We start from the raw sequence: 25,731 nt of genomic DNA on the forward strand, positions 1-25,731 counted from the left end.
CTTGTTTCCCTCTTTGGACTCATTAAACTCTGTTGCATCCCAGCCTCTGGCTCTAAGTGTTCCTTTCCTCTCTGGATGCTCTCAAATGTTGTGCAGGGAGCTTGCAGATATGCTGGGAGGGAACGAATGTGTGAACAATTTGACCCTCTCTCATTCCAAGTGCACTGGGAGGATGGAAATGTACTCCTTGGGCTCCCAGCACGCCCTAAGAGTGTGATGCCAACATGAGCTCTCTTCAGCCTGTTTAGTAAGGTTCCATGTGATACAGCCCTGGATGGCAGGGGGGCCCATGACTCTTGGTTCATATTGAAGGATCACCTGCTACAAGTTCAGGAGTGCTGCATCCCAACTAGAAGGAAGTGCGGCAGAAGGGCCAGGAGACCTCCTTGGATGGATAAGGAGCTGCTGAGGAAAATTCAAATGAAAAAAAAAGCCTTATAAAAAGTGGAAGCAAGGACTGGTGGCCTGGGTAGAGTACAGGGTTGTTGTCCGGGAAGCTAGGGACCAGGTTAGGAAGGCTAAGGCCCAGTTAGAATTAAACCTAGCCAGGGATGTTAATGGTAACAGGAAGGTATTCTACAGGTACGTAACAAACAAAAAACAGACTAGGGACAAAAGAGGCCCCCTGAGGAAGCTTTCGGGAGAACTGGCTACACAGGATTTGGAGAAGGCTGAGGTTCTGAATGACTTCTTTGCCTCGGTCTTCACTGGCAAAGGCTCTGACTGCACCACCCAAGTCATGGAAGGCAGACGCAGGGACTGTGAGAATGAAGGCGTTGGGCACACTGTAAGAGAGGATCTGGTTCGAGACCATCTTAAAAATCTGAACATACACAAGTCCATGGGACCTGATGAAATCCATCTGCGGGTCCTGAAGGAGCTGGCGAATGAAGTTGCTAAGCCACTGGCCATCATAGTTGAAAAATCCTGGCAGCCAGGTGAAGTTCCCGACGACTGGAAAAAGGGAAATCTAACCCCCATTTTCAAGAAGGGGAAGATGGAAGACCCGGGGAATTACAGACCAATCAGTCTCACCTCTGTGCCTGGCAAAATCTTGGAGCACATTCTCCTGGAAGGCATGCTAAGGCACATGAATAACAACAAGGTGCTTGGTGAGAGCCAGCATGGCTTCACTAAGGGGAAATCCTGCCTGACCAATTTGGTGGCCTTCTATGATGGGGCTACAGAACCGATAGACAAGGGTAAAGCAGTTGATGTCATCTACCTGGACTTGTGCAAAATGTTTGACACTGTCCCACGTGACATCTTTGTCTCTGAATTGGAGAGACATCAATCTGATGAAGGGACCATTAGGTGGATAAAGAGCTGGCTGGACGGCCGCACACAAAGAGTTGTGGTCAATGGCTCCATGTCCAGCTGGAGACCAGTAGCGAGTGGTGTCCCTCAGGGATCGGTGCTGGGACCGGTCTTGTTCAACGTCTTTGTCATTGACATGGACAGTGGGATTGAGTGCACCCTCAGCAAGTTTGCCGATGACACCAAGCTGTGTGGTCCGGTTGATACGCTGGAGGGAAGGGATGCCATCCAGAGGGACCTCGACACGCTTGTGAGGTGGGCTGATGCCAACCTTATGAAGTTCAATCATGACAAGTGCAAGGTCCTACACCTGGGTCAGAGCAATCCCAGGCACAGATACAGCTTGGGCAGAGAAGAGATTCAGAGCGGCCCTGCAGAGAAGGACTTGGGGGTGCCGATCGATGAGAAAATGAACATGAGCCGGCTGCAGTGTGTGCTCGCAGTCCAGAAAGCCAACCGTATCCTGGGCTGCATCCAAAGGAGCGTGACCAGCAGGGCGAAGGAGGTGATCCTGCCCCTCTACTCTGCTCTTGTGAGACCTCACCTGGAGCATTGTGTGCAGTTCTGGTGTCCTCAACATAAAAAGGACATGGAACTGCTGGAACAAGTCCAGAGGAGGCCACGAGGATGATGAGGGACTGGAGCACCTCCCGTATGAAGACAGGCTGAGGAAGTTGGGGCTGTTCAGCCTGGAGAAGAGAAGGCTGCGTGGAGACCTCAGAGCAGCCTTCCAGTACCTGAAGGGGGCCTATAGGGATGCTGGGGAGGGACCCTTCGTCAGGGACTGTAGTGACAGGACAAGGGGTAACGGGTTAAAACTTAAACAGGGGAAGTTTAGATTGGATCTAAGGAGGAAATTCTTCCCTGTTAGGGTGGTGAGGCACTGGAATGGGTTGCCCAGGGAGGTTGTGAGTGCTCCATCCCTGGCAGTGTTCAAGGCCAGGTTGGACGAAGCCTTGTGTGGGATGGTTTAGTGTGAGGTGTCCCTGCCCATGGCGGAGGGCTTGGAACTGGATGATCTTGAGGTCCTTTCCAACCCTGACTATTCTATGATTCTATGATCAAGTTGAAAGGTGCCAGTGCTGCAGGAGGCCCTGGGATGTCAGCAGCCCAACAGGCACCCAAGGCAGCTCCTCCGTGGATGGAGCTGTGCCAGGGGAGAAGGCTCAGAGAGAAGAGGGCAGCAGGGGTGCAAGGAGGGGGTGGTAAGAGAGATCACCTTGGCTAGAGCCCAGAGCCTCCTTCTCCGCCTCGCCTTCCCACCCATCTCCAGAAGGAAGAGACACGCCGCGTGTCCAACAACAAGGACAGCAAGGCCAAGTTCCCCGTTCTTCTATCACCCCCATCGAGTGCCCCACGCAGCCCCAGGGGTTCAGTGCACAGATGTGCAGGGCAGAGGTCTCTTGAGACTGCACATCCCCAACTCCCAGCACGCAGCCACCTCGGGGCAAAAGGGTTATTGCCATGGGCCTGCAGGAGGACAATGCTGAGTGTCTGACAAGTCCTGCCACGGTAAAGTGGAAAGAGCTCAGGCCATACTCCCTTTATGGCAAGTGCAGTCCTACGCTAGGTTGCCGAGGAGGAAGAGTTCCCTGGTAGAAGCTCTCACCATCTTCTTGTTTTCCCTACGGCTACTCAGCCCAGCCCCTGACAGGAATATTATATTCGCCTGCACATCTCTGAGTGTATAACGTCAATAGGGCTGCCATGGGGGAACTGAGGGCCCTTTTCCCCCAGCTCAGCCTTGCACAGAGTGGCCTCCTGCCACCATGCCAAGAGTGAGCCATACTGTGCCAATCCGCCTATCTCTATCCTCTCCTATAGCCTGCAAATCATGAGGAACAGCATTTGGTACTTATAACTTAGTAAACAGGGGCAACAAAGACTACCGAGATTTTCTCAATGGATCTCAGAAAACCTGGGAGGAAATGTGCTGCGAAAGAGGGCAAATGAGGAATGGCTGATACGGATAAGATAAACATGTGAATGAGGTCTGATACGATCAAGGGACCGGAAGTTTCCACTCTGCAATCTGTTCTGATATGGGACAAGAACACCCTTGAGATACCTTCACCCAATCCCACCTCTTTTTCACAGACTCAACTTCCCTTCTTAGTTCAAGCTCCACCATTAAGCAACACGGCAAGATGTGAACAGGGGATCTGTGGTTAGTACAGAACAGTTTCTGCACATCATGAGGGACACACAAGGACGGACTGACACACGTGTGCTCAGGCATATCTTCATGGAACCATGCCCATACCTGTACGCTCAAAGCCAGAAACATCAGCACGTGGGGACTCCACTGGGGAGATGCTGGGACCGCACAGGCACAGCAGGGCTGCGGTACTGCAGGGAAGGACCAGGCTCCAGTCACGCTCCTGGTGCTCCCTGAGGACGCACAGAGACTGCACAGAGCGGGGATGAGGCACATGAGCCCAGCACAGGTGCCCTGAGAGCACTGTTGGTGTTGCAGTAGGGCCCAGCCCTCCCAGCAGAAGCCCATCTGCACACAGCAATGGCCTTCCCGCAGAGAGAGGCGAGGGCAGCAAGAGGAAAGGCTGTGCCGTGTCCTCTCCCGTGGCAGTCCTTGGGCATGCGGAAGAGAAGCACCAGAGCGGTGCCCATTTCCCGACGCCTTGGCCACAAGCAAGCCCACAGGAATGAGGCAGGAGCACATCCCCTGCCTGCACGGGATGCACCAGCCCTTGATGTGAGGCTTCTGCTGCGCTCACGTGTTTCTGCCCGGAAACCCTTGGGCTTCTCACCCCGGCACTCACAGAAGCCTTCCTATGGCAAAGCACCTGAGCCGGGAAATTAAAAGGCAGCAGTGGCGGAAACCGGGACACGGCCCCTGCCATTACCTGGGAGGGTTTGCGTTTGCCAGGAGCTTGTCAGGAAATGAGCGCGGCCACAGAGGTGCCCGTGGGCCTGAGGCACTGCAGGACGACTATAAAAGGCAGCCCAGGTCTCTGCTCTTCATCCACTTCTCTGGCCTCCTTCTCCTGGGATTCAGGTGAGTGCGAAGCCTCTTGTGCTGCTGCTTCCAGAGCAGGTCGTTCCTGCCCGTGTGCCTGAGCTGCTGGGGGCTGTGCTAGCGCAGGGCTGGGAGCTGCTTCTGCTGGGAGAGGGAAGGGGAGAGCAGGGCTTGTGCAGAGAGAGGCTGGCACTGAGCTGAGCTGGCTGCTGGGCTTGGAGGTGCTGAGCGTGTGCTGGGCCAGGAGCTGCCTTGGCTTGCCCAGGCCTGGCTGCAGAGCTGCTGCTGCCGTGTCCCATCCTCTGCTTGCCCCTGCCCTGTGTCCAGGTGAAGCTCCAGCACCCAGACATGTCCTGCTGCAACCCGTGCGTGCCCTGCCAGCCCTGCGGCCCGACCCCGCTGGCCAACAGCTGCAATGAGTGCTGTGTCAGGCAGTGCCAGAGCTCCACCATCGCCATCCAGCCCTCCGCCGTGGTGGTGACCCTGCCCGGCCCCATCCTCAGCTCCTTCCCTCAGAACACCGTTGTGGGCTCCTCCACCTCCGCTGCCGTTGGCAGCATCCTCAGCGCCGAGGGAGTGCCCATCAACTCCGGGGGCTTCGACCTCTCCTGCATCACCAACCGCTACCGCTGCAGACCCTGCTAAAGCTGCTGCCAGCATCCTCGGGCAAGGACCTCCAAGACCCCACATCATGGATCCGGACAGGAGATGGAGCTTCGCGGCGCTGTTTCCTTCTCCCACTGTCCTCTCTATTCCTTTCCTGTCCCCACTTCCCGCAGCAGCCCAGTGGGGACCTCTTGGCCTCCTTCCCTCCGTGTGAGGGACAGGCAGACGGACACCCTGCAGGAGCTGCACCGCATCTTGGTGGCTGCCCCTGGTGCTCCCTGTGAGCCACCTCCTTTTCCTCTTTACCCTCATTAAAGTTGTGCTGCATCCAAGCCTGGGCCTCAGAGTCCTTCCTTCTGAAGTAAGTCCTCAAGTCTGCTTCCCCTTGGATGTGACAAAGACATCCCTGGCTACTCCACCAGGAATGGCCATCAGTGAGAGCATGGCTCCAAAGGGTGGCAGGAGTGGGCATGAGGAGACAATACTGCCCAAGGATGGCACACTGCTTTGTCTCTGCTTTCTTCTCCCCTACATCACCCAGCGCACCGCCCCTGCATGCCGAGCACACATGGGCACAGGCAGATGAGATCCTACCTCATGCAGTCCTTCAGCACCTGGCAGGGCCCAGCTCTCCCCAGGTGTGCAGGGCTGAGGTTACCCAACACTTAGGAAATTGGCAGTGGTAACACCAGAGTCCCCCAGGCTGGGTGACACACGTGGGGAGCTGAATAAAAACCCCCACAAGCCAGGAACAAGTGATGCTCCACTTAGACGTACACATGTCTATGGGTCTGGAAGGTTCCAACCTGCAGTGCTGAAGGATCTGGCAGAGGAGCGTGCCAAGCCACTCTCCATCATCGCTCAGCAGTCCTGCTGTAGTGGGCAGACCCACAGGGGTTGGAGATTGGCCAGTGTGATTCTTCTTTAAAAAAGGCAGGAAGGATTTTCCCAATGCTCCAGGCGGGTCTTCCTGAGCTCAGTGCTGGGGAAGGTCATGGAGGAGATGATCCTTTGTGGGACCATATGGCACGTAGGGGGACATGCAGTGCTCAGACCCAGTCCGTACAGGTTCCTGAAGAGCAGGTACTGTTTGACCAACCTGATCTCCTTCTATTACAAATTGACCAACCTGGTTAATGAGGGAAAGGCTGTGGATGCTGTCCAGTGTTGTTTGATATCTTGACTGATGATCTGGATGAGGGGATGGAGGGCACCCTCAGTGAATTAGCGGACAAATCCAGGTTGGGCAGGAGTGTTGATCTGCTGGAGCTTGGGAATCTCTGCAGAGCAATCTGTACAAGCTGTATCCATGGGCCAATGGTGTGAGGTCCAGCAAGGCAAAGTGCTGTGTCCGGCATTTGGGCCACAACAACAACCCTGCAATGCTCCAGGCCTGAAAAGTGTGCATGGTAATGGAAAAGAACCAGGGGATGCAGATTGACAGATCAGAATATGGCCCATATAGCACCCAGGCAGCCAAGAAGGCCAGCGGAATCCTGGTCTGGATCAGACACAGTGTGGCCAGCAGGGCCAGGGAACTTGAGGCTGCACCTGGATTCCCGTGCTCATTTCTGACCTTCTCAGTACAAGAGAGACTTTGAGGTTCTGGAGCGGGGCCAGAGAAGGGCAGTGGAGCTGGTGAAGGGCCTGGAGCACGGCGGTGATGGGGAACGGCTGAAGGACGTAGGGAAGTTTAGCCTGGACCTCATCGCTCTCTCCAGCTGCCTGGCAGGAGGCTGTAGTGAGGTGGGGTTGGGCTCTTCTGCCAGGTAAGGAGTGATAGAACAAACCAAAACGGCCTCAAGCTACACCAGGGGAGGTTTGCACTGGAGCTAGGAACAATTTCTGCATCAAGAGTGTGATCAGGAGTAGGAAGAGGCTGCCCGGGGAAGTGGAGGAATTCGAACAGCCCCGGAAGCCTTAAACAGCGTGTACGTGAGGCCCTTAGTGACAATGGGTACTGGTGGGTCTGGCAGTGCTGGGGAAGGGTTGGACTTGACAATCTCCAAGGTCTGTTCCAACCTCATTGATTCTATGATTTATGAGAGGGGCCAGGATTTCGAGCATTACCAGGACTGAAGAGCAAGGCCTACAAAGGAAGTTTTCAAGGCTCACTGAAAAGCACATCTATATGTTTGCATTCATAAAGAAGCCACATTCATGTGATCAGGGAAGGTGAACACCTGAAATACGATGAGGTCCTCCTGGGGGTGCTGGGCTCAGAGGTGGTGGGGACGCTGTTGCACAGCCTGAGCTGGCTGATTCCAGTCCTAAGCGTTGGGTTACCTCAGCCCTGCACGCCTGGGGAGAGCTGGGCCCTGCCAGGTGCTGAAGGACTGCATGAGGCAGGATCTCATCTGCCTGTGCCCATGTGTGCTGGGCATGCAGGGGTGGTGAGCTGGGGGTGTAGGGGAGAGGAGGGCAGAGGCAGTGGGCTGTGCTCCGGCAGTATTGTCTCCTCATGCCCACTCCTGCCACCCCTTGGAGACGTGTCCTCACGGATGCAGCTTTAGCCAGGGATGTCTTTGTCACCTCCAAGGGGATGCAGACTCTAAGAGCTCCCACAGAAGGAAGGACTCTGAGGCCCAGGCTTGGATGCAGCACAACTTTAATGAGGGTAAAGAAGAAAAGGAGGTGGCTCACAGGGAGCACCAGGGGCAGCCACCAAGATGCGGTGCAGCTCCTGCAGGGTGTCCGTCTGCCTGTCCCTCACACGGAGGGAGGGAGGCCAAGAGGTCCCCACTGGGCTGCTCCGGGAGGTGGAGACAGGAAAGGAATAGAGAGGACAGTGGAAGGAGGAAACAATGCCCCAATACTCTATCTCTTGATCAGCACTATGTTCTTACAACTTCAGAGGTTCCAGACTGAAGAAGGAGCCAGCAGCTTTAGCAGGGTCTGCAGCGGTAGCGGTTGGTGATGCAGGAGAGGTCGAAGCCCCCGGAGTTGATGGGCACTCCCTCGGCGCTGAGGATGCTGCCAACGGCAGCGGAGGTGGAGGAGCCCACAACGGTGTTCTGAGGGGAGGAGCTGAGGATGGGGCCGGGCAGGGTCACCACCACGGGGGAAGGCTCAATGACGACGGTGGAGCTCTGGCACTGCCTGACACAGCACTCATTGCAGCTGTTGGCCAGTGGGGTCGGGCCGCAGGGCTGGCAGGGCACGCACGGGTTGCAGCAGGACATGTCTGGGTGCTGGAGCTTCACCTGGACACAGGGCAGGGGCAAGCAGAGGATGGGTCACGGGAGCAGCAGCTCTGCAGCCAGGCCTGGGCAAGCCAAGGCAGCTCCTGGCCCAGCACACGCTCAGCACCTCCAAGCCCAGCAGCCAGCTCAGCTCAGTGCCAGCCTCTCTCTGCACAAGCCCTGCTCTCCCCTTCCCTCTCCCAGCAGAAGCAGCTCCCAGCCCTGCGCTAGCACAGCCCCCAGCAGCTCAGGCACACGGGCAGGAACGACCTGCTCTGGAAGCAGCAGCACAAGAGGCTTCGCACTCACCTGAATCCCAGGAGAAGGAGGCCAGAGAAGTGGATGAGGAGCAGAGACCTGGGCTGCCTTTTATAGTCGTCCTGCAGCGCCTCAGGCCCACGGGCACCTCTGTGGCCGCGCTCATTTCCTGACAAGCTCCTGGCAAACGCAAACCCTCCCAGGTAATGGCAGGGGCCGCGTCCCGGTTTCCGCCACTGCTGCCTTTTAATTTCCCGGCTCAGGTGCTTTGCCATAGGAAGGCTTCTGTGAGTGCCGGGGTGAGAAGCCCAAGGGTTTCCGGGCAGAAACACGTGAGCGCAGCAGAAGCCTCACATCAAGGGCTGGTGCATCCCGTGCAGGCAGGGGATGTGCTCCTGGCTCATTCCTGTGGGCTTGCTTGTGGCCAAGGCGTCGGGAAATGGGCACCGCTCTGGTGCTTCTCTTCCGCATGGCCAAGGACTGCCACGGGAGAGGACACGGCACAGCCTTTCCTCTTGCTGCCCTCGCCTCTCTCTGCGGGAAGGCCATTGCCGTGTGCAGATGGGCTTCTGCTGGGAGGGCTGGGCCCTACTGCAACACCAACAGTGCTCTCAGGGCACCTGCGCTGGGCTCATGTGCCTCATCCCCGCTCTGTGCAGTCTCTGTGCGTCCTCAGGGAACACCAGGAGCGTGACTGGGGCCTGGTCCTTCCCTGCAGTACCGCAGCCCTGCTGTGCCGGTGCGGTCCCAGCATCTCCCCAGTGGAGTCCCCACGTGCTGATGTTTCTGGCTTTGAGCGTACAGGTATGGGCATGGTTCCATGAAGATATGCCTGAGCACACGTGTGTCAGTCCGTCCTTGTGTGTCCCTCATGATGTGCAGAAACTGTTCTGTACTAACCACAGATCCCCTGTTCACATCTTGCCGTGTTGCTTAATGGTGGAGCTTGAACTAAGGAGGGAAGTTGAGTCTGTGAAAAAGAGGTGGGATTGGGTGAAGGTATCTCAAGGGTGTTCTTGTCCCATATCAGAACAGATTGCAGAGTGGAAACTTCCGGTCCCTTGATCGTATCAGACCTCATTCACATGTTTATCTTATCCGTATCAGCCATTCCTCATTTGCCCTCTTTCGCAGCACATTTCCTCCCAGGTTTTCTGAGATCCATTGAGAAAAATCTCGGTAGTCTTTGTTGCCCTGTTTACTAAGTTATAAGTACCAAATGCTGTTCCTCATGATTTGCAGGCTATAGGAGAGGATAGAGATAGGCGGATTGGCACAGTATGGCTCACTCTTGGCATGGCGGCAGGAGGCCACTCTGTGCAAGGCTGAGCTGGGGGAAAATGGCCCTCAGTTCCCCCATGGCAAGCCCTATTGACGTTATACACTCAGAGATGTGCAGGCGAATATAATATTCTTTTCAGGGCTGGCTGAGTAGCCCTAGGAAAACAAGAAGATGGTGAGAGCTTCTACCAGGGAACTCTTCCTCCTCGGCAACCTAGCGTAGGACTGCACTTGCCATAAAGGGAGTATGGCCTGAGCTCTTTCCACTTTACCGTGGCAGGACTTGTCAGACACTCAGCATTGTCCTCCTGCAGGCCCATGGCAATAACCCTTTTGCCCCGAGGTGGCTGCGTGCTGGGAGTTGGGGATGTGCAGTCTCAAGAGACCTCTGCCCTGCACATCTGTGCACTGAACCCCTGGGGCTGCGTGGGGCACTCGATGGGGGTGACAGAAGAACGGGGACTTGGCCTTGCTGTCCTGGTTGTTGGACACGCGGCGTGTCTCTTCCTTCTGGAGATGGGTGGGAAGGCGAGGAGGAGAAGGAGGCTCTGGGCTCTAGCCAAGGTGATCTCTCTTACCATCCCCTCCTTGCACCCCTGCTGCCCTCTTCTCTCTGAGCCTTCTCCCCTGGCACAGCTCCATCCAGGGAGGAGCTGCCTCGGGTGCCAGTTGGGCTGCTGACATCCCAGGGCCTCCTGCAGCACTGGCACCTTTCAAGATGAGGACAGCTCATGTTGGCATCACACTCTGTAGGGCATGGGGGGAGCCCAAGGAGTACATTTCCATCCTCCCAGTGCACTTGGAATGAGAGAGGGTGAACTGGTTCACACATTCGCTCCCTCCCAGAATATCTGCAAGCTCCCTGCACAACATTTGAGAGCATCCAGAGAGGAAAGGAACACTTAGAGCCAGAGGCTGGGATGCAACAGAGTTTAATGAGTCCAAAGAGGGAAACAAGATGTCTTGAGAGGAGGCCACAGTGAAAAGATCTCAACGGGCAGGCAGGAGTCAGTGCCCCGTGGACGGATAGGGGTGCGCAGGCCCCGCCTAAGCTGTCTTTGGTGGGCCTCAAGGCTGCATGGAGCAGGAAGCAAGAAAGGCAGAGGAGGGAAAGCAGAGAGTGGAGGAAGGGAATGAGAGGCAGTGGCCGTGTTTGGAGAGAGCCCAGGCTGGCCCCTTGCCCAGGGCTGACTCCCTTGGCAGGAGGAGTGGGGCACGCTCAGCCCCTCTCCGCGCCACGGCCGCAGTCTCCGTCGGTCAGTCTGGCGTCATGTGCGGGGTTCGCGGGGCTCCTTGGCTGGGCTGTCACCGGTGGCTTTAGCAGGGTCTGCAGCGGTAGCGGTTGGTGATGCAGGAGAGGTCGAAGCCCCCGGAGTTGATGGGCACTCCCTCGGCGCTGAGGATGCTGCCAACGGCAGCGGAGGTGGAGGAGCCCACAACGGTGTTCTGAGGGGAGGAGCTGAGGATGGGGCCGGGCAGGGTCACCACCACGGGGGAAGGCTCAATGACGACGGTGGAGCTCTGGCACTGCCTGACACAGCACTCATTGCAGCTGTTGGCCAGCGGGGTCGGGCCGCAGGGCTGGCAGGGCCGGCAGGGCTGGCAGGGCTCGCACGTCTGGCACTTCTCAGGGCAGGACATGGCTCGGGGCTGCAGCTTCACCTGCGAGAGAGGGCAGGGAGGGAGCAGAGCACAGGGACCCGTGAGGAACAGCCTGCACAGACAGCCAGGGGAGCACAAGGCACCTCTCGTGTGGGGACGTGGAGGCTGCGCAGGGGGAACAAGGGATCCTTTGCCTCAGCCCTGCCACACCTGCACAGAGCATCTCAGCACCAGTCTGCAGCCAAAGAGCCACCCCAGCCCACCCCGACGCTCTGCGCATGACAGACCGTCTCTGCTCTGCCCGCTCCCACAGCCACCACCTCGGAGCACTAACACAGCACCGAGGAGCAGGCATCAGCTGAGGTGTCCCTGCAGGCTGCACCCTGTCCCATCGGAGGGGCTGGGTGAGGATGGGGGCTCCAGCTCACCTGGTTCCCAAGGAGAGGCTGGTGGCAGAAGAGCTGGAGAGAGTGACCCGTTGGGCTGGCTTTTATACTGACCCCACAGTGCCTCAGGCACAAAGGCAGGCACTGCACAGGCAGCCATTGTCCTGCACGTTCCTGATGAACGGAAACATCGCAGGTAATGACATGGGACGTGCTGCTCATTCCCTCCATGCTGCCGTTGCACTTCCTGCTTATGTCATGCCTCTTCCCCCAAAAATGCTTCTTTGGAGTGCTGGGATGAGAGGTGCCACGATTCCCGGGACAAGCGTGCGTCAGTGTGGGCAGAAGACACAAAGTGAGTGCCAGAGGGGTCCATTGCAGGCCGGTGATGTCAGCCCGGCTTCACTTGCATGAGCCCTCTGAGAGGAAGGGCCCCAGCTGACAAAACACAAGTGATGCTCAATGCAATTGCTCAGCACCCACTGACTGATACCCAGCACGGCCCAAGCAGTGATCGGTCCCTTCTGGTTAACTCTCCACAGTTGCTATCCCAACGTGACACGGTAAGGAATATCCCTTTGCATAGTTTGGCTGAAGTCCTGTCTCTGTTCCGTCCTTGTTTCCTGTGCCCCTCCTCGCTGACAGAGCATGAAAGACTGAAAAGTCCTTGATCAGTGTAAGAGGTGCTGTGCAACAGCTAAACCATCAGTGAGTTACCAACGTTATTCTCAGGCTAAAGCCAAAGCACAGCACTGCATCAGCTACTAGGAAGAGGATTAAAAGTATCCCAGCTGAAATCAGCACATTGGGCTTTCCCAGAGATGCCAGGACCCTGCCGCCTTCCACAGCTCCAAGAGAGCACCCACTGCTCAAAGACCCACTTTCTGGCCAGCACCCCACCATTTACAGGCGGAGGGTAGCTGGGTAGGCAGCAGCAGTGCACAGATCATCCTCTCAGAAGCTGTTTTCTGGTGCCTTTGGCTGCGGGCCTGATGTTCACCTCCTTCCTCCTCCCAGGCTCCCTAGGTTCTCATTCCTTTCCCCATAGCCCCTGGCTCTGGACATGGGCCAGTCATGGCAAAGGGCTCCCCCATCCCCACAGCACAGCAGGTCCCTGGACTGCCAGAGTTTTCACGGGAGTCCTGGGAAGCAGCTCAGCCCCTTGAGCCAGCCTGGAGGCAGCATGAGAAGAATTGGCTTGGTCTGGGGCTCTCCTCAGTGAGACCTGAGCGCTGTGACCCTGTCCGTGTCCCCTCAGGTAACGGGATGGAAGGAAAGAGAGGACAAGGCACTGACGCAGAGGAGCCTCTGGGGAGGAATCAAGGATGGGAGGGAGGGAGCAGCTGGGGCCCTTCCTCTCAGCGGGCTCATGCAAAACCCACCCGAGTGAAGCCAGGCTGACATCACCGGCCTGCAATGGACCCCTCTGGCACTCACTTTGGGTCTTCTGCCCACGCTGATGCACGCTTGTCCCGAGAATCATGGCACCTCTCATCCCAGCACTCCAAAGAAGCATTTTTGGGGGAAGAGGCATGACATAAGCAGGAAGTGCAACGGCAGCATGGAGGGAATGAGCAGCACGTCCCATGTCATTACCTGCGATGTTTCCGTTCATCAGGAACGTGCAGGACAATGGCTGCCTGTGCAGTGCCTGCCTTTGTGCCTGAGGCACTGTGGGGTCAGTATAAAAGCCAGCCCAACGGGTCACTCTCTCCAGCTCTTCTGCCACCAGCCTCTCCTTGGGAACCAGGTGAGCTGGAGCCCCCATCCTCACCCAGCCCCTCCGATGGGACAGGGTGCAGCCTGCAGGGACACCTCAGCTGATGCCTGCTCCTCGGTGCTGTGTTAGTGCTCCGAGGTGGTGGCTGTGGGAGCGGGCAGAGCAGAGACGGTCTGTCATGCGCAGAGCGTCGGGGTGGGCTGGGGTGGCTCTTTGGCTGCAGACTGGTGCTGAGATGCTCTGTGCAGGTGTGGCAGGGCTGAGGCAAAGGATCCCTTGTTCCCCCTGCGCAGCCTCCACGTCCCCACACGAGAGGTGCCTTGTGCTCCCCTGGCTGTCTGTGCAGGCTGTTCCTCACGGGTCCCTGTGCTCTGCTCCCTCCCTGCCCTCTCTCGCAGGTGAAGCTGCAGCCCCGAGCCATGTCCTGCCCTGAGAAGTGCCAGACGTGCGAGCCCTGCCAGCCCTGCCGGCCCTGCCAGCCCTGCGGCCCGACCCCGCTGGCCAACAGCTGCAATGAGTGCTGTGTCAGGCAGTGCCAGAGCTCCACCGTCGTCATTGAGCCTTCCCCTGTGGTGGTGACCCTGCCCGGCCCCATCCTCAGCTCCTCCCCTCAGAACACCGTTGTGGGCTCCTCCACCTCCGCTGCCGTTGGCAGCATCCTCAGCGCCGAGGGAGTGCCCATCAACTCCGGGGGCTTCGACCTCTCCTGCATCACCAACCGCTACCGCTGCAGACCCTGCTAAAGCTGCTGCCAGCATCCTCGGGCAAGGACCTCCAAGACCCCACATCACGGATCCGGACAGGAGATGGAGCTTCCCAGCGCTGTTTCCTTCTCCCACTGTCCTCTCTATTCCTTTCCTGTCCCCACCTCCGGCACCAGCCCAGTGGGGACCTCTTGGCCTCCCTCCCTCCCTGTGAGGGACAGGCAGACGGACACCCTGCAGGAGCTGCACCGCATCTTGGTGGCTGCCCCGGTGCTCCCTGTGAGCCACCTCCTTTTCTTCTTTACCCTCATTAAAGTTGTGCTGCATCCAAGCCTGGGCCTCAGAGTCCTTCCTTCTGTGGGAACTCTCAGAGTCTGCATCCCCTTGGAGGTGACAAAGACATCCCTGGCTAAAGCTGCATCCGTGAGGACACGTCTCCAAGGGGTGGCAGGAGTGGGCATGAGGAGACAATACTGCCTGAGGACAGCCCACTGCCTCTGCACTCCTCTCCCCTACACCCCCAGCTCACCACCCCTGCATGCCCAGCACACATGGGCACAGGCAGATGAGATCCTGCCTCATGCAGTCCTTCAGCACCTGGCAGGGCCCAGCTCTCCCCAGGCGTGCAGGGCTGAGGTAACCCAACGCTTAGGACTGGAATCAGCCAGCTCAGGCTGTGCAACAGCGTCCCCACCACCTCTGAACCCAGCACCCCCAGGAGGACCTCATCGTATTTCAGGTGTTCACCTTCCCTGATCACATGAATGTGGCTTCTTTATGAATGCAAACATATAGATGTGCTTTTCAGTGAGCCTTGAAAACTTCCTTCGTAGGCCTTGCTCTTCAGTCCTGGTAATGCTCGAAATCCTGGCCCCTCTCATAAATCATAGAATCAATGAGGTTGGAACAGACCTTGGAGACTGTCAAGTCCAACCCTTCCCCAGCGCTGCCAGACCCACCAGTAGCCATTGTCACTAAGGGCCTCATGTACACGCTGTTTAAGGCTTCCGGGCTGTTCGAATTCCACCACTTCCCCGGGCAGCCTCTTCCTACTCCTGATCACACTCTTGATGCAGAAATTGTTCCTAGCTCCAGTGCAAACCTCCCCTGGTGTAGCTTGAGGCCGTTTTGGTTTGTTCTATCACTTCTTACCTGGCAGAAGAGCCCAACCCCACCTCACTACAGCCTCCTGCCAGGCAGCTGGAGAGAGCGATGAGGTCCAGGCTAAACTTCCCTACGTCCTTCAGCCGTTCCCCATCACCGCCGTGCTCCAGGCCCTTCACCAGCTCCACTGCCCTTCTCTGGCCCCGCTCCAGAACCTCAAAGTCTCTCTTGTACTGAGAGGGTCAGAAATGAGCACGGGAATCCAGGTGCAGCCTCAAGTTCCCTGGCCCTGCTGGCCACACTGTGTCTGATCCAGACCAGGATTCCGATGGCCTTCTTGGCTGCCTGGGTGCTATATGGGCCATGTTCACATCGATCAACCAGCACCCCCGGGTCCTTTTCATGGGCAGTTTCCACCCACTCTTCCCCAGGCGTGGAGCATTGCAGGGGTGTTGTGGCCCGCATGCACACAGCACTTTGCCTTGTAGAACCTCACACCACTGGCCACAAACCATGGATCCAGCCTGTCCAAATCCCTCTGCAGAGATCCCCACGCTCCAGCAGATCAACACTGCTCCCAGCTTGGTGTTGTCCACAGATTCACTGAGGGTGCCCTCCATCCCCTCCTCCAGATCACCAATGAGGACAGTGAACAACACTGGCCCCAGGACCAAACTCTGAGGACCACCACCAGTCACCAGTTGCTGAATAGATGTGACGCCATTTACCACCACTCTTCGGGCCCTATCATCCAGCCAGTTTCCAGCCCAAAAAGGAATCCGCCTATCCAGGCCATGCAAAACCACTTTCTCCAGGAGAACACTGTGGGACTTTGTCCAGTGCTTGACCAAAGTCAAAGAGACAATGCCCACAGCCTTTCCCTCATCAACCAGGCGGGTCACCCTGTCATAGAAGGAGATCAGGTTGGTCAAACAGCACCTGCCCTTCAAGAACCCATGCGGACCTGGTCTGATACCTCCATTTTCCTGTATGTGCCTTCTGGTCCCACCAAGGATCATCTGCTCCATGACCTTCCCCAGCACTGGGCTCAGGCTGACCCGCCTGGAGCATTGGGATCATCTTTCCTGCCCTTTGTTAGAGAGGCACCACACTGGCCGACCTCCAAAATTTGGGGATCTGCCCACTACAGCAGGACTGCTGAGCGATGATGGAGAGTGGCTTGGCACGCTCCTCTGCCAGATCCTTCAGCACTGCAGGTTGGAAATTTCCAGACCCATAGACATGTGTACGTCTAAGTGGAGCATCACTTGTTCCTGGCTTGTGGGGGTTTTTATTCAGCTCCCCACGTGTGTCACCCAGCCTGGGGGACTCTGGTGTTACCACTGCCAATTTCCTAAGTGTTGGGTAACCTCAGCCCTGCACACCTGGGGAGAGCTGGGCCCTGCCTGGTGCTGAAGGACTGCATGAAGTAGGATCTCATCTGCCTGTGCCCATGTGTGCTGGGCATGCAGGGGCGGTGCGCTGGGTGATGTAGGGGAGAAGAAGGCAGAGACAAAGCTGTGTGCCATCCTTGGGCAGTATTGTCTCCTCATGCCCACTCCTGCCACCCTTTGGAGCCATGTTTTCATCGATGGCCGTTGCTGGTGGAGTAGCCAGGGATGTCTTTGTCACCTCCAAGGGGATGCAGACTCTAAGAGTCCCACAGAAGGAAGGACTCTGAGGCCCAGGCTTGGATGCAGCACAACTTTAATGAGGGTAAAGAAGAAAAGGAGGTGGCTCACAGGGAGCACCAGGGGCAGCCACCAAGATGCGGTGCAGCTCCTGCAGGGTGTCCGTCTGCCTGTCCCTCACACGGAGGGAGGGAGGCCAAGAGGTCCCCACTGGGCTGCTCCGGGAGGTGGGGACAGGAAAGGAATAGAGAGGACAGTGGGAGAAGGAAACAGCGCTGGGAAGCTCCATCTCCTGTCCGGATCCATGATGTGGGGTCTTGGAGGTCCTTGCCCGAGGATGCTGGCAGCAGCTTTAGCAGGGTCTGCAGCGGTAGCGGTTGGTGATGCAGGAGAGGTCGAAGCCCCCGGAGTTGATGGGCACTCCCTCGGCGCTGAGGATGCTGCCAACGGCAGCGGAGGTGGAGGAGCCCACAACGGTATTCTGAGGGAAGGAGCTGAGGATGGGGCCGGGCAGGGTCACCACCACGGGGGAAGGCTCAATGACGACGGTGGAGCTCTGGCACTGCCTGACACAGCACTCATTGCAGCTGTTGGCCAGCGGGGTCGGGCCGCAGGGCTGGCAGGGCACGCACGGGTTGCAGCAGGACATGTCTGGGTGCTGGAGCTTCACCTGGACACAGGGCAGGGGCAAGCAGAGGATGGGACACGGCAGCAGCAGCTCTGCAGCCAGGCCTGGGCAAGCCAAGGCAGCTCCTGGCCCAGCACACGCTCAGCACCTCCAAGCCCAGCAGCCAGCTCAGCTCAGTGCCAGCCTCTCTCTGCACAAGCCCTGCTCTCCCCTTCCCTCTCCCAGCAGAAGCAGCTCCCAGCCCTGCGCTAGCACAGCCCCCAGCAGCTCAGGCACACGGGCAGGAACGACCTGCTCTGGAAGCAGCAGCACAAGAGGCTTCGCACTCACCTGAATCCCAGGAGAAGGAGGCCAGAGAAGTGGATGAAGAGCAGAGACCTGGGCTGCCTTTTATAGTCGTCCTGCAGCGCCTCAGGCCCACGGGCACCTCTGTGGCCGCGCTCATTTCCTGACAAGCTCCTGGCAAACGCAAACCCTCCCAGGTAATGGCAGGGGCCGTGTCCCGGTTTCCGCCACTGCTGCCTTTTAATTTCCCGGCTCAGGTGCTTTGCCATAGGAAGGCTTCTGTGAGTGCCGGGGTGAGAAGCCCAAGGGTTTCCGGGCAGAAACACGTGAGCGCAGCAGAAGCCTCACATCAAGGGCTGGTGCATCCCGTGCAGGCAGGGGATGTGCTCCTGGCTCATTCCTGTGGGCTTGCTTGTGGCCAAGGCGTCGGGAAATGGGCACCGCTCTGGTGCTTCTCTTCCGCATGCCCAAGGACTGCCACGGGAGAGGACACGGCACAGCCTTTCCTCTTGCTGCCCTCGCCTCTCTCTGCGGGAAGGCCATTGCTGTGTGCAGATGGGCTTCTGCTGGGAGGGCTGGGCCCTACTGCAACACCAACAGTGCTCTCAGGGCACCTGCGCTGGGCCTACGCTTGTGGGCTCCTCCACTGCAAACCCTTGGGCTTCTCACCCCGGCACTCACAGAAGCCTTCCTATGGCAAAGCACCTGAGCCGGGAAATTAAAAGGCAGCAGTGGCGGAAACCGGGACACGGCCCCTGCCATTACCTGGGAGGGTTTGCGTTTGCCGGGAGCTTGTCAGGAAATGAGCGCGGCCACAGAGGTGCCCGTGGGCCTGAGGCGCTGCAGGACGACTATAAAAGGCAGCCCAGGTCTCTGCTCTTCATCCACTTCTCTGGCCTCCTTCTCCTGGGATTCAGGTGAGTGCGAAGCCTCTTGTGCTGCTGCTTCCAGAGCAGGTCGTTCCTGCCCGTGTGCCTGAGCTGCTGGGGGCTGTGCTAGCGCAGGGCTGGGAGCTGCTTCTGCTGGGAGAGGGAAGGGGAGAGCAGGGCTTGTGCAGAGAGAGGCTGGCACTGAGCTGAGCTGGCTGCTGGGCTTGGAGGCGCTGAGCGTGTGCTGGGCCAGGAGCTGCCTTGGCTTGCCCAGGCCTGGCTGCAGAGCTGCTGCTGCCGTGTCCCATCCTCTGCTTGCCCCTGCCCTGTGTCCAGGTGAAGCTCCAGCACCCAGACATGTCCTGCTGCAACCCGTGCGTGCCCTGCCAGCCCTGCGGCCCAACCCCGCTGGCCAACAGCTGCAATGAGTGCTGTGTCAGGCAGTGCCAGAGCTCCACCATCGCCATCCAGCCCTCCGCCGTGGTGGTGACCCTGCCCGGCCCCATCCTCAGCTCCTTCCCTCAGAACACCGTTGTGGGCTCCTCCACCTCCGCTGCCGTTGGCAGCATCCTCAGCGCCGAGGGAGTGCCCATCAACTCCGGGGGCTTCGACCTCTCCTGCATCACCAACCGCTACCGCTGCAGACCCTGCTAAAGCTGCTGCCAGCATCCTCGGGCAAGGACCTCCAAGACCCCACATCATGGATCTGGACAGGAGATGGAGCTTCGCGGCGCTGTTTCCTTCTCCCACTGTCCTCTCTATTCCTTTCCTGTCCCCACCTCCAGGAGCAGCCCAGTGGGGACCTCTTGGCCTCCCTCCCTCCGTGTGAGGGACAGGCAGACGGACACCCTGCAGGAGCTGCACCGCATCTTGGTGGCTGCCCCTGGTGCTCCCTGTGAGCCACCTCCTTTTCTTCTTTACTCTCATTAAAGTTGTGCTGCATCCAAACCTGGGCCTCAGAGTCCTTCCTTCTGTGGGAATTCTTCTTTTTCCCATATTACCTCTTAGCTGAGTGATACAAAGTTTTGAGTGTGCTTTTATAATCCTTTAGACATAAACCATTGGCTAAATCTTTGACTACATCTGCATCCAGTGCAACTACACTAATCTCTGAGAAGTGGTTTAGGAAGCAGGGGGATCATTTCTTGATGTCGCAAACTTATTTCTACTTTTCTCTTAAGCTTGAAGGGCACCAGTCCATTTGCAACAGCCAGCCAACAGGGCCAGGAAATGGCTTTCCTGATGACAGGGATAGTCTTCATTATTTATGACTCAGCAGTGGTGGAACAGGGAGTTGCAGTCAATACACACCAATTCCTTTGTGCCATTTTTTCCTCTTCATACTTTCCCTCTTCTCCAGCGTGAGCTTTTAGTATAGGCCACAGTCTTGCAGGGCCTGCTCCAGTGTATGTCTTATTCATGGGCCGAAGTCCTTCTGGATAGACTGCTCCAATGTGGATTCTCCAGTGGACACAGTTCCGCCAACAGCCTGCTTCAGCATGAGCTCTGAGCTGGCCATTGTTTCTGCAGGGTCTATCTGCCTGATCTGGTATGGGATCGTCCATGAGCTGCAGTGTGGATTTCTGCTCCACCATGGTCTTTCCTTTGGGCTGCATGGGAATCTCTGCACCATCACCTGGAGCACCTTCTCCACCTCTTCCTACCCCGGCCTTGGTGTTTACAGGATTGGCTCTCAAATGGGTTTTCCCTCACTTCCTGGGCAGTGTTCTGCCCTTTCTTAAACACGTTTTCACAGAGGCACCACCAGAGTGATGGGCTCAGCATTAGGCAGCACCGAGTCCATTTTGGAGCTGGCTGGCTCTGATGCTGTCAGACATGGGTTAAGCCCCTGGATTCTTCTCACAGAAACCACCCCGGCACCCTTCCTCCTCCTGCTACCAAAGCCTTGCCACAGAAGCCCAGGGGCATGGGTCCAACAGAGTATGAGGCACAATTACAGAAATACAAATTTCAACAGAAAATGTCCATGGTAGAGCCTTTAAGAAGTGGAAGTGGTGGAGGTAATTATGGTGATCTCCTAAACGTTATCATCATCAGATCTCAACTGCTGTATCCCACATTTGCCCTGGGCCTCTTTGACACTCCTCCAGGCACTTTCCCAAAGAATTCTACCCATCAGGTCACCAAGAGGATAAAAATCTGCTCTTACCAAGTACAGGGTTGCAATTTTGCCTTCTGCTTTCACAGCCACTGCACACTGTGGACAGGAGAGCTATCCCAGCCTTTCTCCAGAACCGCAAAAGCTCATAGGTCTGCAAGAGCACACAGACCTTAAAGTCAACCTGTGTGTGTTCTGGCTCAGGCTCTTGCCTTTCAAACACCTGGGGTCAAGCTGGAAAGACAAGTCAGTGAGTGTGCTGGTTTTGCCTGGGATAGGGTTAAGCACCTTCTAGTAACTCTCAGGGGCTATGATGCAGATTTGTGCTGAAAAGAGTGTGGATAACACAGGGATGTTTTCATTGTAGCTGAGCAGTGCTTATACAGCAGCAAAACCTTTTCTACTCCATAGACTGCATTACACCATTTTTGAAAAGGAGGAAAAGAAGATCCAGGGAATTGTAGTGCCTGACAAATTCTGGTGTCTTCTATAAGGGGGGATTTGACTCTGTCCTGCACAACATCCTTGTCTCTAAATTGGAGAGGCATGGATATGATGGATGGACCACGTGGTTTGTAAAATGTAGGCTGAATGTTTGCACTCAAACCATCTCCTCTGGGGACAGGCTGAGATAGCTGGGATGGTTCAGCCTGGAGAAGCGAAGGCTCCAGGAGACCTTGAAGCAGCTTCCAGTGCCGAAAGAGGGACTACAGGAAAGCTGGAGAGGGGCTTTTGACAAAAAACCACGTAGTAATAGGACAAGAGTGATGGATTTAAACAGAAGGATGGTAGATTTAGATGAAATTTTATGCAGAAGCTCTTCCCTGTGAGGGTGCTGACGTGCTGGCACAGGGTGCCCAGAGAAGCTGTGGCTGCCCCATCCCTGGCAGTGCTCAAGCACAGGTTGGACACAGGGGCTTGGACTGACCTGAGATCATGGAACCTGTCCATGCGGGTGGTAGGGGAATTGGAATGAAATGAGGTTTAAAGTCACTTGCAAACCAAAATGTTCTATGGTTCTATAAATCCATGAAACATGAAATTAATTTACCATGTTTCCAAGTGACAAAACCCACCGCAGTGACGCTGATCCCTCCCACCTCCAAATTTTCCCCTGAACAGATTGAAACGGTGCCCGCAGACGGAAGGAGGACTCTGAGGCCCAGGCTTGGATGCAGCACAACTTTAATGAGGGTAAAGAAGAAAAGGAGGTGGCTCACAGGGAGCACCAGGGGCAGCCACCAAGATGCGGTGCAGCTCCTGCAGGGTGTCCGTCTGCCTGTCCCTCACAGGGAGGGAGGGAGGCCAAGAGGTCCCCACTGGGCTGCTCCGGGAGGTGGGGACAGGAAAGGAATAGAGAGGACAGTGGGAGAAGGAAACAGCGCCGCAAAGCTCCATCTCCTGTCCGGATCCATGATGTGGGGTCTTGGAGGTCCTTGCCCAAGGATGCTGGCAGCAGCTTTAGCAGGGTCTGCAGCGGTAGCGGTTGGTGATGCAGGAGAGGTCGAAGCCCCCGGAGTTGATGGGCACTCCCTCGGCGCTGAGGATGCTGCCAACGGCAGCGGAGGTGGAGGAGCCCACAACGGTGTTCTGAGGGAAGGAGCTGAGGATGGGGCCGGGCAGGGTCACCACCACGGGGGAAGGCTCAGTGACGACGGTGGAGCTCTGGCACTGCCTGACACAGCACTCATTGCAGCTGTTGGCCAGCGGGGTCGGGCCGCAGGGCTGGCAGGGCACGCACGGGTTGCAGCAGGACATGTCTGGGTGCTGGAGCTTCACCTGGACACAGGGCAGGGGCAAGCAGAGGATGGGACACGGGAGCAGCAGCTCTGCAGCCAGGCCTGGGCAAGCCAAGGCAGCTCCTGGCCCAGCACACGCTCAGCACCTCCAAGCCCAGCAGCCAGCTCAGCTCAGTGCCAGCCTCTCTCTGCACAAGCCCTGCTCTCCCCTTCCCTCTCCCAGCAGAAGCAGCTCCCAGCCCTGCGCTAGCACAGCCCCCAGCAGCTCAGGCACACGGGCAGGAACGACCTGCTCTGGAAGCAGCAGCACAAGAGGCTTCGCACTCACCTGAATCCCAGGAGAAGGAGGCCAGAGAAGTGGATGAAGAGCAGAGACCTGGGCTGCCTTTTATAGTCGTCCTGCAGTGCCTCAGGCCCACGGGCACCTCTGTGGCCGCGCTCATTTCCTGACAAGCTCCCGGCAAACGCAAACCCTCCCAGGTAATGGCAGGGGCCGTGTCCCGGTTTCCGCCACTGCTGCCTTTTAATTTCCCGGCTCAGATGCTTTGCCATAGGAAGGCTTCTGTGAGTGCCGGGGTGAGAAGCCCAAGGGTTTGCAGTGGACGAGCCCACAAGTGAAGGCCCAGCGCAGGTGCCCTGAGAGCACTGTTGGTGTTGCAGTAGGGCCCAGCCCTCCCAGCAGAAGCCCATCTGCACACAGCAATGGCCTTCCCGCAGAGAGAGGCGAGGGCAGCAAGAGGAAAGGCTGTGCCGTGTCCTCTCCCGTGGCAGTCCTTGGCCATGCGGAAGAGAAGCACCAGAGCGGTGCCCATTTCCCGACGCCTTGGCCACAAGCAAGCCCACAGGAATGAGCCAGGAGCACATCCCCTGCCTGCACGGGATGCACCAGCCCTTGATGTGAGGCTTCTGCTGCGCTCACGTGTTTCTGCCCGGAAACCCTTGGGCTTCTCACCCCGGCACTCACAGAAGCCTTCCTATGGCAAAGCACCTGAGCCGGGAAATTAAAAGGCAGCAGTGGCGGAAACCGGGGCACGGCCCCTGCCATTACCTGGGAGGGTTTGCGTTTGCCAGGAGCTTGTCAGGAAATGAGCGCGGCCACAGAGGTGCCCGTGGGCCTGAGGCACTGCAGGACGACTATAAAAGGCAGCCCAGGTCTCTGCTCTTCATCCACTTCTCTGGCCTCCTTCTCCTGGGATTCAGGTGAGTGCGAAGCCTCTTGTGCTGCTGCTTCCAGAGCAGGTCGTTCCTGCCCGTGTGCCTGAGCTGCTGGGGGCTGTGCTAGCGCAGGGCTGGGAGCTGCTTCTGCTGGGAGAGGGAAGGGGAGAGCAGGGCTTGTGCAGAGAGAGGCTGGCACTGAGCTGAGCTGGCTGCTGGGCTTGGAGGTGCTGAGCGTGCGCTGGGCCAGGAGCTGCCTTGGCTTGCCCAGGCCTGGCTGCAGAGCTGCTGCTGCCGTGTCCCATCCTCTGCTTGCCCCTGCCCTGTGTCCAGGTGAAGCTCCAGCACCCAGACATGTCCTGCTGCAACCCGTGCGTGCCCTGCCAGCCCTGCGGCCCGACCCCGCTGGCCAACAGCTGCAATGAGTGCTGTGTCAGGCAGTGCCAGAGCTCCACCATCGCCATCCAGCCCTCCGCCGTGGTGGTGACCCTGCCCGGCCCCATCCTCAGCTCCTTCCCTCAGAACACCGTTGTGGGCTCCTCCACCTCCGCTGCCGTTGGCAGCATCCTCAGCGCCGAGGGAGTGCCCATCAACTCCGGGGGCTTCGACCTCTCCTGCATCACCAACCGCTACCGCTGCAGACCCTGCTAAAGCTGCTGCCAGCATCCTCGGGCAAGGACCTCCAAGACCTCACATCATGGATCCGGACAGGAGATGGAGCTTCGCGGCGCTGTTTCCTTCTCCCACTCTCCTCTCTATTCCTTTCCTGTCCCCACCTCCCGCCCCAGCCCAGTGGGGACCTCTTGGCCTCCCTCCCTCCCTGTGAGGGACAGGCAGACGGACACCCTGCAGGAGCTGCACCGCATCTTGGTGGCTGCCCCTGGTGCTCCCTGTGAGCCACCTCCTTTTCTTCTTTACCCTCATTAAAGTTGTGCTGCATCCAAGCCTGGGCCTCAGAGTCCTTCCTTCTGTGGGAGCTCTTAGAGTCTGCATCCCCTTGGAGGTGACAAAGACATCCCTGGCTACTCCACCAGCAATGGCCATCAGTGAGAGCTGGCTTCAGAGGGTGTCTTGAGTGGGCATGAGGAGAAAATACTGCCCAAAGACAACCGACAGCCTCTGCCCTCCTCTCCCCTACACCCCCAGCTCACCACCCCTGCATGCCCAGCACACATGGGCACAGGCAGATGAGATCCTGCCTCATGCAGTCCTTCAGCACCTGGCAGGGCCCAGCTCTCCCCAGGCGTGCAGGGCTGAGGTAACCCAACGCTTAGGACTGGAATCAGCCAGCTCAGGCTGTGCAACAGCGTCCCCACCACCTCTGAGCCCAGCACCCCCAGGAGGACCTCCTAGTATTTCAGGTGTTCACCTTCCCTGATCACATGAATGTGGCTTCTTTATGAATGCAAACATATAGATGTGCTTTTCAGTGAGCCTTGAAAACTTCCTTCGTAGGCCTTGCTCTTCAGTCCTGGTAATGCTCCCTGTCGTTCTTCACTGTGAGCATGTGATTTACACGTAAATAACCCTCTCCCCCCACAATGGAGACAATTCTGCATTACAGTTCTCTGAAGGGAGACTGAAGCAGTCAAGAGGCCTGTTTCTGTGCACTCAGTAACCTCATCTTTGCTAATCTTCACATTCCCCTGTGTGCGCTGTGTCAGAGCTATTTGATGTCCCTCAGAAACAGTTTCACTGTCCCCTTTTTCTGTGCCGAATGCCCTCACGTCCCCCACAATTAGCTCCAGCCTTGGGGCATTCAGCACCTACTCCTTCTAATAGCACATCCCTGCTATTCCTGCCCATGGCTGCTGGTCGTGGCACCTAGACTGGGTCGTGGAGAAAAGAGGAAGGTGAAGTAGAAGCCACTGGCTATTCCAAAGAGTGTTCCCCCCATCACGACTTCTGCTATTCTGCAGAGCAAATAATCCTAATTATCCTATGATATGATTCTATGATCACCCACTGCGCCTGCCACCCCAGCACAGCTCAGAGAACAACAAGAGAATGCCCTTCCTCAAGAAGCCATGGGTTTGCTGATGCCTCAAGGCCTCCTGCTGTGAGTGCATTTGTGGACACAGCAAGGGAAGGCCAGATAGTCACTGGCAGCAGAGCAACCAAGGATGTGTTCCTTATCTCCAAGGGACAGTGTCAAAAAGCTCCAGCTG

The 25,731-nt window shown here is 57.4% G+C and overlaps 8 protein-coding genes across 8 annotated transcripts; 4 read left to right on the plus strand and 4 right to left on the minus strand.

The window, feature by feature from the left end:
- The first annotated feature begins 3,653 nt into the window (after positions 1–3,653).
- Positions 3,654–5,024, plus strand: LOC136023959 (feather keratin Cos1-2-like). Its single transcript, XM_065698983.1, has 2 exons — positions 3,654–4,333; positions 4,622–5,024. Exon 2 carries the CDS (start codon positions 4,643–4,645, stop codon positions 4,937–4,939), a length of 297 nt encoding a protein of 98 aa, XP_065555055.1. The 5' UTR covers positions 3,654–4,333; positions 4,622–4,642; the 3' UTR covers positions 4,940–5,024.
- A 2,761-nt stretch (positions 5,025–7,785) lies between these two features.
- LOC136023965 (feather keratin Cos1-1/Cos1-3/Cos2-1-like) lies at positions 7,786–8,416 on the minus strand. Its single transcript, XM_065698990.1, has 2 exons — positions 8,392–8,416; positions 7,786–8,103 (listed from the first exon to the last, which is right to left on the minus strand). Exon 2 carries the CDS (start codon positions 8,080–8,082, stop codon positions 7,786–7,788), a length of 297 nt encoding a protein of 98 aa, XP_065555062.1. The 5' UTR covers positions 8,083–8,103; positions 8,392–8,416.
- A 2,520-nt stretch (positions 8,417–10,936) lies between these two features.
- Positions 10,937–11,839, minus strand: LOC136023945 (feather keratin Cos1-1/Cos1-3/Cos2-1-like). Its single transcript, XM_065698968.1, has 2 exons — positions 11,652–11,839; positions 10,937–11,283 (listed from the first exon to the last, which is right to left on the minus strand). Exons 1-2 carry the CDS (start codon positions 11,829–11,831, stop codon positions 10,939–10,941), a joined length of 525 nt encoding a protein of 174 aa, XP_065555040.1. The 5' UTR covers positions 11,832–11,839; the 3' UTR covers positions 10,937–10,938.
- A 1,341-nt stretch (positions 11,840–13,180) lies between these two features.
- LOC136023955 (feather keratin Cos1-1/Cos1-3/Cos2-1-like) lies at positions 13,181–14,109 on the plus strand. Its single transcript, XM_065698979.1, has 2 exons — positions 13,181–13,359; positions 13,728–14,109. Exon 2 carries the CDS (start codon positions 13,749–13,751, stop codon positions 14,070–14,072), a length of 324 nt encoding a protein of 107 aa, XP_065555051.1. The 5' UTR covers positions 13,181–13,359; positions 13,728–13,748; the 3' UTR covers positions 14,073–14,109.
- A 2,948-nt stretch (positions 14,110–17,057) lies between these two features.
- LOC136023961 (feather keratin Cos1-1/Cos1-3/Cos2-1-like) lies at positions 17,058–17,803 on the minus strand. Its single transcript, XM_065698986.1, has 2 exons — positions 17,727–17,803; positions 17,058–17,438 (listed from the first exon to the last, which is right to left on the minus strand). Exon 2 carries the CDS (start codon positions 17,415–17,417, stop codon positions 17,121–17,123), a length of 297 nt encoding a protein of 98 aa, XP_065555058.1. The 5' UTR covers positions 17,418–17,438; positions 17,727–17,803; the 3' UTR covers positions 17,058–17,120.
- Positions 17,804–18,350: 547 nt separating this feature from the next.
- Positions 18,351–19,270, plus strand: LOC136023964 (feather keratin Cos1-2-like). Its single transcript, XM_065698989.1, has 2 exons — positions 18,351–18,598; positions 18,887–19,270. The coding sequence occupies exon 2, from the start codon at positions 18,908–18,910 to the stop codon at positions 19,202–19,204; it is 297 nt and encodes a 98-aa protein (XP_065555061.1). The 5' UTR covers positions 18,351–18,598; positions 18,887–18,907; the 3' UTR covers positions 19,205–19,270.
- Positions 19,271–22,067: 2,797 nt separating this feature from the next.
- On the minus strand, positions 22,068–22,937 carry LOC136023958 (feather keratin Cos1-1/Cos1-3/Cos2-1-like). Its single transcript, XM_065698982.1, has 2 exons — positions 22,737–22,937; positions 22,068–22,448 (listed from the first exon to the last, which is right to left on the minus strand). Exon 2 carries the CDS (start codon positions 22,425–22,427, stop codon positions 22,131–22,133), a length of 297 nt encoding a protein of 98 aa, XP_065555054.1. The 5' UTR covers positions 22,428–22,448; positions 22,737–22,937; the 3' UTR covers positions 22,068–22,130.
- Positions 22,938–23,484: 547 nt separating this feature from the next.
- Positions 23,485–24,282, plus strand: LOC136023960 (feather keratin Cos1-2-like). The gene is made up of 2 exons (XM_065698984.1): positions 23,485–23,608; positions 23,897–24,282. Exon 2 carries the CDS (start codon positions 23,918–23,920, stop codon positions 24,212–24,214), a length of 297 nt encoding a protein of 98 aa, XP_065555056.1. The 5' UTR covers positions 23,485–23,608; positions 23,897–23,917; the 3' UTR covers positions 24,215–24,282.
- Positions 24,283–25,731: the final 1,449 nt, after the last annotated feature.

The sequence above is a fragment of the Lathamus discolor genome, chromosome 20 (assembly GCF_037157495.1).
Source record: "Lathamus discolor isolate bLatDis1 chromosome 20, bLatDis1.hap1, whole genome shotgun sequence".
NCBI classification, from domain to species: domain Eukaryota; kingdom Metazoa; phylum Chordata; class Aves; order Psittaciformes; family Psittacidae; genus Lathamus; species Lathamus discolor.